This window comes from Bos indicus x Bos taurus, chromosome 5 (assembly GCF_003369695.1).
Source record: "Bos indicus x Bos taurus breed Angus x Brahman F1 hybrid chromosome 5, Bos_hybrid_MaternalHap_v2.0, whole genome shotgun sequence".
Taxonomy (NCBI): Eukaryota; Metazoa; Chordata; class Mammalia; order Artiodactyla; family Bovidae; genus Bos; species Bos indicus x Bos taurus.
This window is the reverse complement of record NC_040080.1, coordinates 115,363,927-115,377,311: the sequence shown is the minus strand read 5'-3', so window position 1 is coordinate 115,377,311 and position 13,385 is coordinate 115,363,927. Positions and strand designations below refer to the sequence as shown.

General features: G+C 40.3%; 1 protein-coding gene across 1 annotated transcript in view; it reads right to left on the bottom strand.

Moving 5' to 3' along the window:
- Positions 1-9,201, bottom strand: part of CAPS2 (calcyphosine 2) — a 49,242-nt gene extending 40,041 nt beyond the window's left edge. Inside the window, 1 exon segment of the mRNA XM_027543329.1 lies at positions 8,927-9,201. Within this exon segment, the coding sequence (XP_027399130.1) occupies positions 8,927-8,933 (7 nt within the window). The 5' untranslated portion in view covers positions 8,934-9,201.
- Positions 9,202-13,385: the final 4,184 nt, after the last annotated feature.

The following is a 13,385-nucleotide window of genomic DNA, read 5'->3' as shown; positions in this document are numbered from 1 at the left end:
TATAATGCAAATTAAGGAGCCTGGACTTTATCCCAAAGGAAATGGGAAGACAGTATAGGATTTAAGTAAAAAATGACAAATATATACAGGTATATGTTTGTAAATATTTGATTTTATTGCTGAAAAATGGGTTCAAAGGGAGGGGATATATGGATATCTATGGCTGATTCATGTTGAGGTTTGACAGAAAACAACAAAATTCTGTAAAGTAATTATCCTTCAATTAAAAATAAATAAATTTTAAAAAAACTAATATGTCTCAATATATTGACAATAAAATTTCATCTTTATGTACCTGTGGGGGGAAAAAATAAGCAAAGACCAGAATATTAGAGTGAGCTTAGCCACCATGGAATAAGAACTATGTAGGAATCTTAGGGAAAGCTAAAGTTAATAAAAGCAGGAAATAATTTATTTATAAGCACTTACAGCTTACTTGTGAAATATTATCTAATAGATCATTTTTATATTGATAGCAAGTACAGAAATTATATTCAAGACTGGGCTTCATCACTCAGACTATGAGAAAAACTCAGAGAAAAATTCAGCTCAGTATCAACTTTAATATGGCATTGTATTAAGTACTGTCCCAATAAATAGTTAAAATGTAGGAATGTAAAGTCACAAGATGATCATCTAAATGGATGTATATATATATTTAATATATAATAATAAAATAAAAACAAATGAATATATTGATTCTATTTAATTAATAATAAATTTAAAATATAATTTCATATATATGAAAGACTGAAAAGTGAGTGTTTGTTGATCAGTTGTCTCTGCCCCTTTGTGACACCATGGACTGTAGCCTGCCAGACTCCTCTGTCCATGGGGTTCTCTGTGGACAGAGGATCTAAATAGAATATAGCTGTAGTTTTCATTGTCATCATGATCATTATTATTCCCAAGAAAATGTTTTAACAGACATATTAAAATCTATCTAATAATGAGGCCATCAGTTCAGTTCAGTTCATTTCAGTCGCTCAGTCTTGTCCGACTCTTTGCGACCCCATGAATCACAGCATGCCAAGCCTCCCTGTCCATCACCAGCTCCCAGAGTTCACTCAGACTCACGTCCATCAAGTCAGTGATGCCATCTAGCCATCTCATCCTCTGTCGTCCCCTTCTCCTCCTGCCCCCAATCCCTCCCAGCATCAGAGTCTTTTCCAAAGAGTCAACTCTTCGCATGAGGTGGCCAAAGTCCTGGAGTATCAGCTTTAGCATCATTCCTTCCAAAGGACACCCAGGGCTGATCTCCTTCAGAATGGACTGGTTGCATCTCCTTGCAGTCCAAGGGACTCTCAAGAGTCTTCTCCAACACCACAGTTCAAAAGCATCAATTCTTTGGTGCTCAGCCTTCACAGTCCAACTCTCACATCCATACATGACCACAGGAAAAACCATAGCCTTGACTAGATGGACCTTTGTTGGCAAAGTAATGTCTCTGCTTTTGAATATGCTATCTAGGTTGGTCATAACTTTCCTTCCAAGGAGTAAGCGTCTTTTAATTTCATGGCTGCAGTCACCATCTGCAGTGATTTTGGAGCCCCAAATAATAAAGTCTGACACAGTTTCCACTGTTTCCCCGTCTATTTCCCATGAAGTGATGGGACCAGATGCCATGATCTTCGTTTTCTGAATGTTGAGCTTTAAGCCAACTTTTTCACTCTCCACTTTCACTTTCATCAAGAGGCTTTTGAGTTTCTCTTCACTTTCTGCCATAAGGGTGGTGTCATCTGCATATCTGAGGTTACTGATATTTCTCCCAGCAATCTTGATTCCAGCTTGTGCTTCTTCCAGTCCAGCGTTTCTAATGATGTACTCTGCATATAAGTTAAATAAACAGGGTGACAATATACAGCCTTGATGTGCTCCTTTTCCTATTTGGAACCAGTTTGTTGATCCATATCCAGTTCGAACCGTTGCTTCCTGACCTGCATACAAATTTCTCAAGAGGCAGATCAGATGGTCTGGTATTCCCATCTCTTTCAGAATTTTCCACAGTTTATTGTGGTCCACACAGTCAAAGGCTTTGGTATAGTCAATAAAGCAGAAATAGATGTATTTCTGGAATTCTCTTGCTTTTTCCATGATCCAGCAGATGTTGGCAATTTGATCTCTGGTTCCTCTGCCTTTTCTAAAACCAGCTTGAACATCAGGAAGTTCATGGTTCACATATTGCTGAAGCCTGGCTTGGAGAATTTTGAGCATTAGTTTACTAGTGTGTGAGATGAGTGCAGTTGTGTGGTAGTTTGAGCGTTCTTTGGCATTGCCTTTCTTTGGGATTGGAATGAAAACTGACCTTTTCCAGTCCTGTGGCCACTGCTGAGTTTTCCAAATTTGCTGGCATATTGAGTGCAGCACTTTCACAGCATCATCTTTCAGGATTTGAAATAGCTCAACTGGAATTCCATCACCTCTCCTAGCTTTGTTCGTAGTGATGCTAAGGACCACTTGACTTCACATTCCAGGATGTCTGGCTCTAGGTGAGTGATCACACCATCGTGATTATCTGGGTTGTGAAGACCTTTTTTGTACAGTTCTTCTGTGTATTCTTGCCATCTCTTCTTAATATCTTCTGCTTCTGTTAGGTCCATACCATTTCTGTCCTTTATTGAGCCCATCTTTGTGTGAAATGTTCCCTTGGTATCTCTAATTTTCTTGAAGAGATCTCTAGTCTTTCCCATTCTGTTGTTTTCCTCTATTTCTTTGCATTGATCGCTGAAGAAGGCTTTCTTATCTCTTCTTGTTATTCTTTGGAACTCTGCATTCAGATGCTTATATCTTTCCTTTCCTCCTTTGCTTTTCGCTTCTCTTCTTTTCACAGCTATTTGTAAGGCCTCCCCAGACAGCCATTTTGCTTTTTTGCATTTCTTTTCCATGGGGATGGTCTTGATCCCTGTCTCCTGTACAGTGTCACGAACCTCATTCCATCGTTCATCAGGCACTCTATCTATCAGATCTATGCCCTTAAATCTATTTCTCACTTCCACTGTATAATCATAAGGGATTTGATTTAGGTCATACCTGAATGGTCTAGTGGTTTTCCCTACTTTCTTCAATTTAAGTCGAATTTGACAAGAAGGAGTTCATGATCTGAGCCACAGTCAGCTCCTGGTCTTGTTTTTGTTGACTGTATAGAGCTCCTCCATCTTTGGCTGCAAAGAATATAATCAATCTGATTTCAATGTTGACCATCTGGTGATGTCCATGTATAGTGTCTTCTCTTGTGTAGGGATAAGTATTTCAGAATGGCAGTTATCTTTCCCATCTAGTTACAATAAAATTGTGCTAGCCAATCCAGAATAAAGATAAATTATAGTTTGCAAATCCCTAGGCCAGAGATCAGCAATCTAGACTCAGCTTTGTTTTTATGCTAAAGTTTCATTGGCACACAGCCACGTTCATTTATTTACAAATTGCCTATGTTTTCTCAAAAAAACCGCAAAATGGAGACACTGTGCAGCCCATAAAGCCAAAAATATTTTTATTTTAAAAGTTGGATATTTTTGTAACCAACATTTTTTTTTATCCAATTCGTTTTTAATGCATTTTATTTTTTTAGAGGAGTTCTAGGTTCACAGCAAAACTGCATAAAATGTACAGAGATTTGCCACATATTCTCTGAACTTACACCTGTATAGCCTCTCCCAAGAAGGGCTGCTTTGATTAAAATTATCAAATAGTTCAGATTTAACTCATAATATTGTGAACCATAAAAACCTCAAAGCTGTCACTCATGTATATAAGGGAGATGGCTGAACACAAAGGAAGGAGCTCAGATACTGAAGTCAGAACTGAGTTCAAAATCCTGATGAGTCACTTAATCTCTAGGAGCCTCAGCTCTTCCATGTTTGAAAGCAGGTGAGGCCTGTCCCCTTGGGAGATGATCCACACTCTGTGGAATGTGCTTCTCCCTGGGCCACCCTTACCTGTGGGGATGGACCACATTCTCTCTATGGAATGCGTACCTCTAAATAAATCAACGTCTTACCTATCACTCTGTCTCTCCCTAAACTCTTTCTGCAACCAGAAATAAAGAACCTGAGCTTTAGTGAGTCCTGACACCAGCCTCCAATTAACTCTGGATGCTTGGAAGGAACCCTGAAACATCTCAAAGAGGAATGTTAAACTAATCAGGTTTATTTGGAACTAAGGCCCCCACCGAGGTGGAGGATGGAATGATGCTGTTGACCCTTCTGACTTTAGTCAAGTAACGCCTGGACTCTGTCAACCTTTGAGTCTATGCTTAATTCTCCTCTGCTCAAGCCCCATCATGAACATGCATGGACCCTGAGCTTAAAACTTCCCCAGTTTTGCAGTTCAGGGAGACTCTGCTTTGGGAAAAGGTCCCTACTCTTCTCCTTACTTGCTGAAAGTAATAAATCCTTCCTTTTCCCAAGTAAATAGATAGATAAAAATACAGAAGGGTTGGTTAATAATAATACCTAACTCAAAGGTTTGTTGAAGAATAAAGTAAACTGCTGAAACATTTATTGTGTTTGCTGATAAACAGTAAGTAGGCATTCAATATTTGAAACAGTAAGAATAGCAAGGAAATATATATCAATGTTATGTATTTCTAAACTAAATTTTATGTTTGCTCAATTCTGTGGTGATTACAGGGACAAAGTAGCTTTACACTTACACCTAATCAATAATATACAGTAGTGATATTATGAAGGTTGAAAAGAGTGAAAGTCCTAACAATAGAAGCCCAGATTCTTTTCCTACCTACCTAACACAAAATATATATTGATTATTTTCTTCTTCTTTCTCCTTTTTTAATTTTTATATTGTATATGTATGCAGACATACATAGACAATTCTTAAATAATAATAAGAAAACATTGATATTAAGCTTAATTAAAAATAAAACATTCAAATAATGATCAATTTTCAAGTAATGATTATCTTCAATTTTTTCTGTTATTCAAATCTAAGTATTAATTCTAAATATTTGGGGGGATGAATTATCATAAAAACACGAAGTAAGGAGTCAGAAAACTATTTAATGAATCTTCCTACAAGAGGAAAATTATATAGCATACATACTTGTAGTAGCTTCTTTCTTCCAGAGAATGGCTGAGTTTGAGTTATAGGAGAAGCAGCAACTCCTTTAACCTACAAATCCATTCAAGTTCATGTCTTTACCAAGCAGTATACTTTGAAAAAGGTAAAACAATATAAAATTATAATTCTTATTCTAATTTTAAATAAGTCATACAAATTGCATAATAATATTACATGGAAAGAAGTCAGGTGGTTAATCACTTTTCCGTCTTTCACCAAAATCAACTTTCTGTGAGGCAACTACACTATGTGGGACAACATTTATGGGGTAAATATTAGTCTGAGCAATGGCCCCCCTGAAGACATTCATGTCCTAATCATCAGACTCTGTGAGTATGTTACCTTAAACGGTGAAAAGCTTTCCAGATATGATTAAGTTAGGATTTCAAAATATGGAGATTATCCTGAATTATCCAGGGGACCCAATTAATCACCTTATAAAAGGAAGAAAGATCTGAAGATGGATGTGCAGGTCAGATAGGAGCTAAGATTTTAAGCAGCGTTGACTTGTACTTTCAACAATTAAGCTCCCATTCCAGGTGATACTCACTGTGTAGATGACTTTTTGAAACCTTGAAGGAATGTAAATGTACTCCTGTTATGATGTTCTTTGTTATGACAAGATATAAAACTGTGTTGAAAACCCATCTGCTCCAGAGCATTTCCTCAGAGCTATCTGAGAGGATGTTTTCCAGGCTATAGTCCTCCTGCGTGCATGCTAGTCACTTCAGTCGTGTTTGACTGTGTGTGACCCTATGGACTATAGCCGGCCAGGCTGCTCTGTCCATGGGATTCTCCAGATAAGAAATTGGAGTGGGTTGCCATGCTCTCCTCCAGGGAATCTTCCTGGCCCAGGGACTGAACCCATGCCTCTTAGGTCTCCTGCACTGGCGCATAGGTTCTTTACCACTAGCACCACCCAAGAAGCCCCACCTACTATAGTCCTCAGTTTTGACTCAAATAAAACTCTCTTCTATTCATGTTGCTGTTGTTGTTGTTGTTTAGTTGCTGAGTCACATCCGACTTTTGGCTGTTGATCTTCCCCATTGACACCCATTTCCATAGCCCTCTCTCCAAAAACTCCCTTGCCCTAAGCCTGGGGTTCTACTGCATGAGCAAAGTCAGGAAGATTTACCAAGCAACAGCAGACTTATTCTGAAAGCATCCCAGATCATTAGATTTGAGAACACCCTGACAGCACTAGCAAATGGCTTTCTTTTCAGAGATAGCTTTCAGAAGGAAGAAACTTTGTGGCTCCTCTGGTGACTCAGTGGTGAAGAGTCTGCCTGCCAATGCAGGAGACTCAGGTTCGATTCCTGATTCAGGAAGATCCCAAATGCCATGGAGAAATGAAGCCCATGCACCACAAATATTGAGCCTATACTCTAGGGCACAGGAGCCACAACTACTGAGCCCACCTGCCACAGCTGTTGAAGCCAGATGCCTTAGAGCCCATGTTCCACAAAAGAGAAGCCGCCACAGACAGAAGCCTGTGCACCTCAACCAGACAGCAGCCCCCACTCACCAGAACCAGAGAAAAGCCTGAGCAGCAAAGAAGACCCAGCACTTTCAGTCACTTCGCAAGCGCTATTGTATTTGCCAGGATGATAAGGACCATCAAACCGAGTTGAAACAGAGATGCTAAACAATCAGCTACCTGACTAACTCCATACATCAGCCTCACATTATTTACACCTTAGTAACATTATTGTCCAGCTTCCCACGTGGCACTCGTGGTAAAGAACACTCCTGCCAATGAAGGAGACACAAGAGACACAGGTTCTATTCCTAGATGGGGAAGATTCCCTGGCAACCTACTCCAGTATGCTTGTTGGGAGAAACGCATGGACAGAGGAGCCTGGCAGGCTACAGTCCATAGGGTTGCAAAGAGCTGGACACGACTGAAGCACAGCACAACATTATATCACTATAGGCCACTTTAAGTCACCGTGCTGTACGTGAAAATAATAAAAACAACAAAATTTATACCCTAAATGCCCATGGTCTCCTTGTTCCTTTTCCCAAGTATGACGGTCATCATTCTTCACTGTAATTAGCTCTTTTTTATCTCCCAAATAAACAATCAAGACCACGAAGGTTAGTATCTGATGCCTTTAATATAGCAGATGCTTACTAAAGTCAATAAATAAACTAATGCATAATCAAATACGTGAATACATTTGAAACATATCCTTAGTTTCACACCTCTGCACTTAATTATGACATGATCATAATGCCCCTCTACAAATTCTGTCTTCAAAAAATTAGATAAGGTGTTCAAAGTGTATTAAGCATAAAGAAGAGTAGCTATGATTCTTCACCACTCTAACTATAATCCTCAAAAAGGCAAAGATTACTACTGGTTTTCCTCACCCTACAGCTCAGCACTTAACAGGAAAATAGTAGGAGCTTAAATATTTGTTAAAGTGAATTCAGTCAATTCAGATATGTGTTATTTCAGAATAACAATTACTAGCTGTAAAATCCCATGGATGGAGGAGCCTGGAGGGCTGCAGTCCATAGGGTAGCTAAGAGTTGGACATGACTGAGCGACTTCACTTTCACTTTTCACTTTCATGCATTGGAGAAGGAAATGGCAACCCACTCCAGTGTTCTTGCCTGGAGAATCCCAGGGACGGGGGAGCCTGGTGGGCTGCCGTCTATGGGGTCGCACAGAGTCGCACACGACTGAAGCAACTTAGAGCAGCAGCAGCAGCATTGATAAAACAGCTCAATCTTCTGACTATCAGACCCAGAAAAATGAATTTTACTTTGCCAAATTATTCGCTAGTTATTGCAGAGTTTGAAGTCACACAGGTTTCAGACCTGAATTTCACTTCAACACTATTTCCGGTACAAGCAATAGGGAAGGGGATGGGAATTAGCTGCACAGACTAAGGAAAACCAGAAACCTAAAGTGAAGTGAAGTGGTTCATTCGTGTCCACCTCTTTGTGACCCCATGGACTGTAATGTACCAGGCTCCTCAGTCCGTGGAATTTTTCAGGCTTCAGGCAAGAGTAATGGAGTGGGTTGCCATTTCCTTCTACAGGGGATCTTCCAGACCCGGGATCGAACCCCAGTCTCCAGCATTGCAGGCAGAGGCTGTACCATCTGAGCCACCAGGGAAGTCCAGAAACCTAAACTTGGTGGTAAAAGAATCAGCATTTCAAACAAGTGGCTTGGAGCTAAATCCTGGATTGCATACCAAGGGCTGTCTTTGCCCTAAGCGCTGAATATGTAGTTGGGTATGCTGGGGATAGGGTAGCAAGAGGAGAGAAGAGCAAGGTCTGATGGCTTCTGTCTCCACCCAAACAGCTGCCAAGTCATGAGATGTTATTTCTAGCATGTAATGAATGATGGGTTGTTAACTAATAGAACCATGTCTTTCCATGTTAGCTTTTGTGCTACCAGAACGAACTGAACTCACCACCACCCCCCCACTTCCCTCATTTTTAAAGATGATTTTGTCCAGCTCCAATTATCATCACTTCTCTTTTGGTATTAGGGGCTATAAGGCTGCTTATATCAAATCAGAACATAGTGAAAAGCAAAGGATAAATTGATCAAATCCAGTCCACAAGCAAGGAGAGAGGAAAAGAGATGTGTAAATACAATTTCATATTTAAACTCCACGCAGGTGAGGATCAAGTCCACCTCGGAGCCCAGGGGATAAAGATCCAGGTGTCTGATGGAACCTAGGATCATTCCTAATTTCAAACACAGCAGAGTAACTGTCTTCACATCACTCCCCAGAAAGCTGAGATTATACTTAAGAGCACCTGCAGTGTACTAGCACCCTCTTCCTACCTGAGATTCATGGACTAGGGCAGGACTCAAGCGGCAACCAACCTGACATGACGCAACCAATCCAGGGAAAGAGTAAGTCCAAGATGGGAGAGCTGGAAAAGGTATAAACTGAAGCAATTCCACCGAGAGAACTCCCTTGAGGCCGTTTCAGAGGGGAGGAGCCACAAAAGAGACAGCTCTCAGCAAAGGCTCTGGCCAACTCAGACCCGCGTCTGTAGGTTGCCTTGACAACAGGCCTCTGCGCGCCGGGCCGGGACCCCTCTCACTTCCGGGGACAAGGAGATAGATCTTTGGCCAAGGCCCCGGCTCCGCTGGCCCCACCTACCGGCCCCCAGCTGTTTCTGCCCTTGCTTCCTCTGCCTGTCATGTGCCACAGGAGCTCCGGACCCCTAGTGGGACTCGCGCAAAAGCAGCAGAGCTGTTCTGCGTCCAGGCATCCTAGGAGACCAGTTCCGGCGCGTTTCTAGCCTTGGCAGAGAGCTGCGCGGACGCACTTCTTTGCTCTTGTACTGCGCCGGAAGAGGGCCAAAGTCGGCCCGGCGGCGGTTTGTGCAATTCTTCTTTAAAGTGAATTCTGTTTAACATATTTTATAGGGCACAGACCGAGGGTTCAGCTCCCCGGTTGATGTTTTGAGAAGGAAAGAAATTTAAGCGTATTCTGGAATGTCTGCTTTCCAGGAGCTTGCAATTATTTAAAAAGACAAGACTGCAGTATAAGAGAGAGACAAAGATAACTACTTTCAATATGTGGACATTTACACATATACAGGAGAAGGCAATGGCACCCCATTGTACTCTTGCCTGGAAAATCCCATGGATGGAGGAGCCTGGTAGGCTGCAGTCCTTGGTGTCGCTAAGAGTCGGGGACGACTGAGAGACTTCATTTTCACTTTTCACTTTCATGCATTGAGAGGGAAATGGCAACCCACTCCAGTATTCTTGCCTAGAGAATCCCAGGGATAGAGGAGCCTAGTGGGGCTGCCGTCTATGGGGTCGCACAGAGTCGGACACGACTGAAGTGACTTAGCAGCAGCGCACATATACATATATGATCACTACATAATTATATATATATATATATAATTACAAATTAAAATACTGATGAAAGCCTAGGAATCAGGAAGCTTTCTTTTTATTCTTTGCTCTGCACACAATGTCTTTAGGCATCGGCTCCTCATCGGTAAAACGACAGGTCTGGTTTGAGATATGTCTAAGATTTCAATCTACTCTAACATGCTGTAACTCTCCTGAGTTAAACTTCCAAGTGTCAGATACCCAAATCAGAACTAAAATCTTTTTAAACCTAATCCAGTTCTTCCCATAAAATGGAGCTGTTTTTCTAATCTGCTATCTTTTCAAAATTTGCTCCCCTCCAAATGTATGTGTCTAACTTTGCAAGTTAGAATCATTTTGTAAGAGAAAATACAAATGCATTTTTAAAGCATGAAATGAGTGAAATCAATAGGTATAAGGTAATCACTCCTGTTTCTTCCCGATCTATAAAAATTCATCCACCTATTACCCCCATAGAAAAAGAAAAACAAAAATAAACTGGGGAAAAAGAAAAAAAAGAACAAAAAACTTTCAAAACATTATCAAAGACCAAAACTTCTGGTCCCTAACTGCCTATTCCACAAATAGATATTCAGCAAATAACATTAAGATGTCTCTTTCCGGCTCTGAACACTTCGGTTTAGTACACCTAAACTACTTTAGTATTTCTGACACAGAAAACATCTAGTATAGAAGCAAGAACTTTGGATGATGGGTTGATCATATAAATTGTACTTTTTGCCAGTTTTCAAAACAGTTCACTACAAAAGCTCTTTCGTTATTACTGCCAATTAATTTCTTTTTACACAAAATAAAATTAGTCACATGTTAACCTCAATAGTTTGCAGATCCAAAATAGAATGTATTTGAAACTCAGAAAGCATCCATTGAACTACAATCTGCAAATATATATATCCAATGTTAGAAAAAGTAGTGTATATATGTCTATCCAGGATTGCCTTTTAAATTATTTATTGCGTCTAAAGTATTTAGAGCCCCTAGTATGTGTTTGACAAATAAGATATGGTTTCTAAAGAAGCTTACAATTATATACAACATGTTTAGTAAGCTAAAGAGTGATCATTTCTTCATTAATTCATTAAACAATATTTACTGAGGGCATAAGGATTCAGTACCTATTCTAGGTGCTATATATATATATATATATATATATATATATACATATTTATGTATATAGCAGTGAAGAAAAAAGCCACTCTTTTAGTGGGGGTTACAATCTCATAGATGCAACAAAAATAAATAAATAATGTCAGATAACAACTAATACAATGAAGAAAAATATAAGAGGTCAATGAGATAGACATTAAGAGTAGGAGATGCTGTATGATCAAGTATGGTTTCACTGAGGGGAATTCTCGGGCAAAGGGAACAGTCAGTGCAAAAGGCATGAGGAGAGGGCATCCTTTCAAGCTGATGGATGGAGCTGAAGCAGAGTGAGCCAGGGGAGAATGGAGGTTGGGGGCTGGAGAACAGCCATGGTTAGACTCAGCATAGCCTTGTGGATCATATCTAGATTTTGAATTTGATTTGTGTGACAGGAAGTCATTAGAGGGTTTTGAAAAGAGGGTGCTTATGTTTGGGATTCCCTGGTGGCTCAGACAGTGAAGAATCTGCCTGCAATTCAGGAGACCCAGGTTCAATCCCTAGGTTGGGGAGATACCCTGGAGAAGGGAATGGCAACCCGCTCCAGTACTCTTGCCTGGAAAATTCCATGGACTGAGGAGCCTGGTAGGCTAGAGTCCAAGGGGTCTGACAAAGCTATGGTTTTTCCAGTAGTCATGTATGGATGTGAGAGTTGGGCCATAAAGAAGACTGAGAGCCAAAGAACTGATGCTTTTGAACTGTGGTTCTGGAGAAGACTCTTGAGAGTCTTCTTGACAGCAAGGAGATTAAACCAGTCAATCCTACAGGAAATCAGTCCTGAATATTCATTGGAAGGGCTGATGCTAAAGCTGAAGCTCCAACACTTTGGCCACATGATGCAAGATAGTTGGATGGCATTCCTGACTCAATGGGCACGAGTTGAGCAAGCTCTAGGAGATGGTAAAGGATGGAGAAGCTTAGTATGCTGCAGTCCAAGGTCACAAAGAGAAGGACACAACAATGAGTCCATCAACAGATGACTGGAGAAGGGAGTGGCAACCCACTCCCGTATTCTTGCCTGGAGAATCTCATGGACAGAGAAGCCTGTGCAGTCCATGGGGTCACAGAGTTGGACACGACTGAGCGACTAACACTTACTTAGTTACTTATGTTTTAAAAGGAGTAATTTGGCTTTTCTATGGAAAATAAATTTTGATGAAGCAAGAATGAATACACAGAGGCCGAGAAAAAGGATACTACTACCTTTATTCCAGTAAGAGATGATTGTGGTTCTAACCAAGGTGTTGGGTGTCCATAGCATGGGAAGAGGTGTTTGGATTTTTTTTTTTTTTCGCTTTCTGAATATTGAGCTTTTTTTTTTTTTTTTTGGATTATTTTAAACGTAGAGCCAACAGGATTTGTAAATTGATTGAATCCAGTATGTGAGGAAGAAAGAAGAATAAAGTAATAAGATAGGCACATGAAATGTTTAGAAGAATAAGAAAGTATGATGGTTGATTTTATGTGTCAGCCTGGCTAGACAGTGGTGACCAGTTGTTTGGTCAAACATGAATATAGATGTTTCATGAGGATAGCATTTAGATGTGATTAACATTTAATAGACTCTGAGTACAGTAGATTACCCTTCATGGTATGGATGGGCCTCATCCAACCTGTTGAAGGCCTTAAAAGCAAACACCTAGTTTCCCAAAGATGATTGGATTTTGCCTCCAGAGCTCAATATGAAAATTCAGCCTGAGTTTCTAGCAGACTGAAGACTGCAACATCAACTCTTACTGAATCTTAAGCGTGTCAGCTTGCCCTACAGATTTGGGTCTTGCCAGCCCCAATAATTGTGTAAGCCAGTTCTTTAAAATCTCTGTGTGTATGTGTGTGTGTAAAGAGAGGTTGTCCTATTGGTTCTGTTTTTTCTGGACAACTCTGACTAATGCAGAGGGGAAAAGAGAAATAAAGTAATAAGATACAGGAAGCTTACCTGTTTTAATAACAGGAGATTCCTTTTAACTAGAGGACTTCATAAAAGTAGCTAATATTTAATTTGAGTCTTAAAGGATTCATTTATTAATTTTCTCATGAAATATTGAACTCCTCTGTTGAAATGCTGGGCATACAGTAGTTACAAAATAATAACAAGCAATCCCTACCCATTCAATTGAGGGGGAATATGATAATAATTGGAGAAGGAAACGGCAACCCAGTATTCTTGCCTGGAGAATCTCATGGACAGAGGAACCTGGTGGGCTACAGTCTATGGGGTCGCAAAGAGTCGGACACGACTGAGCGACTTCACTTTCACTTTCACTTTCATGATAATAATACTTTG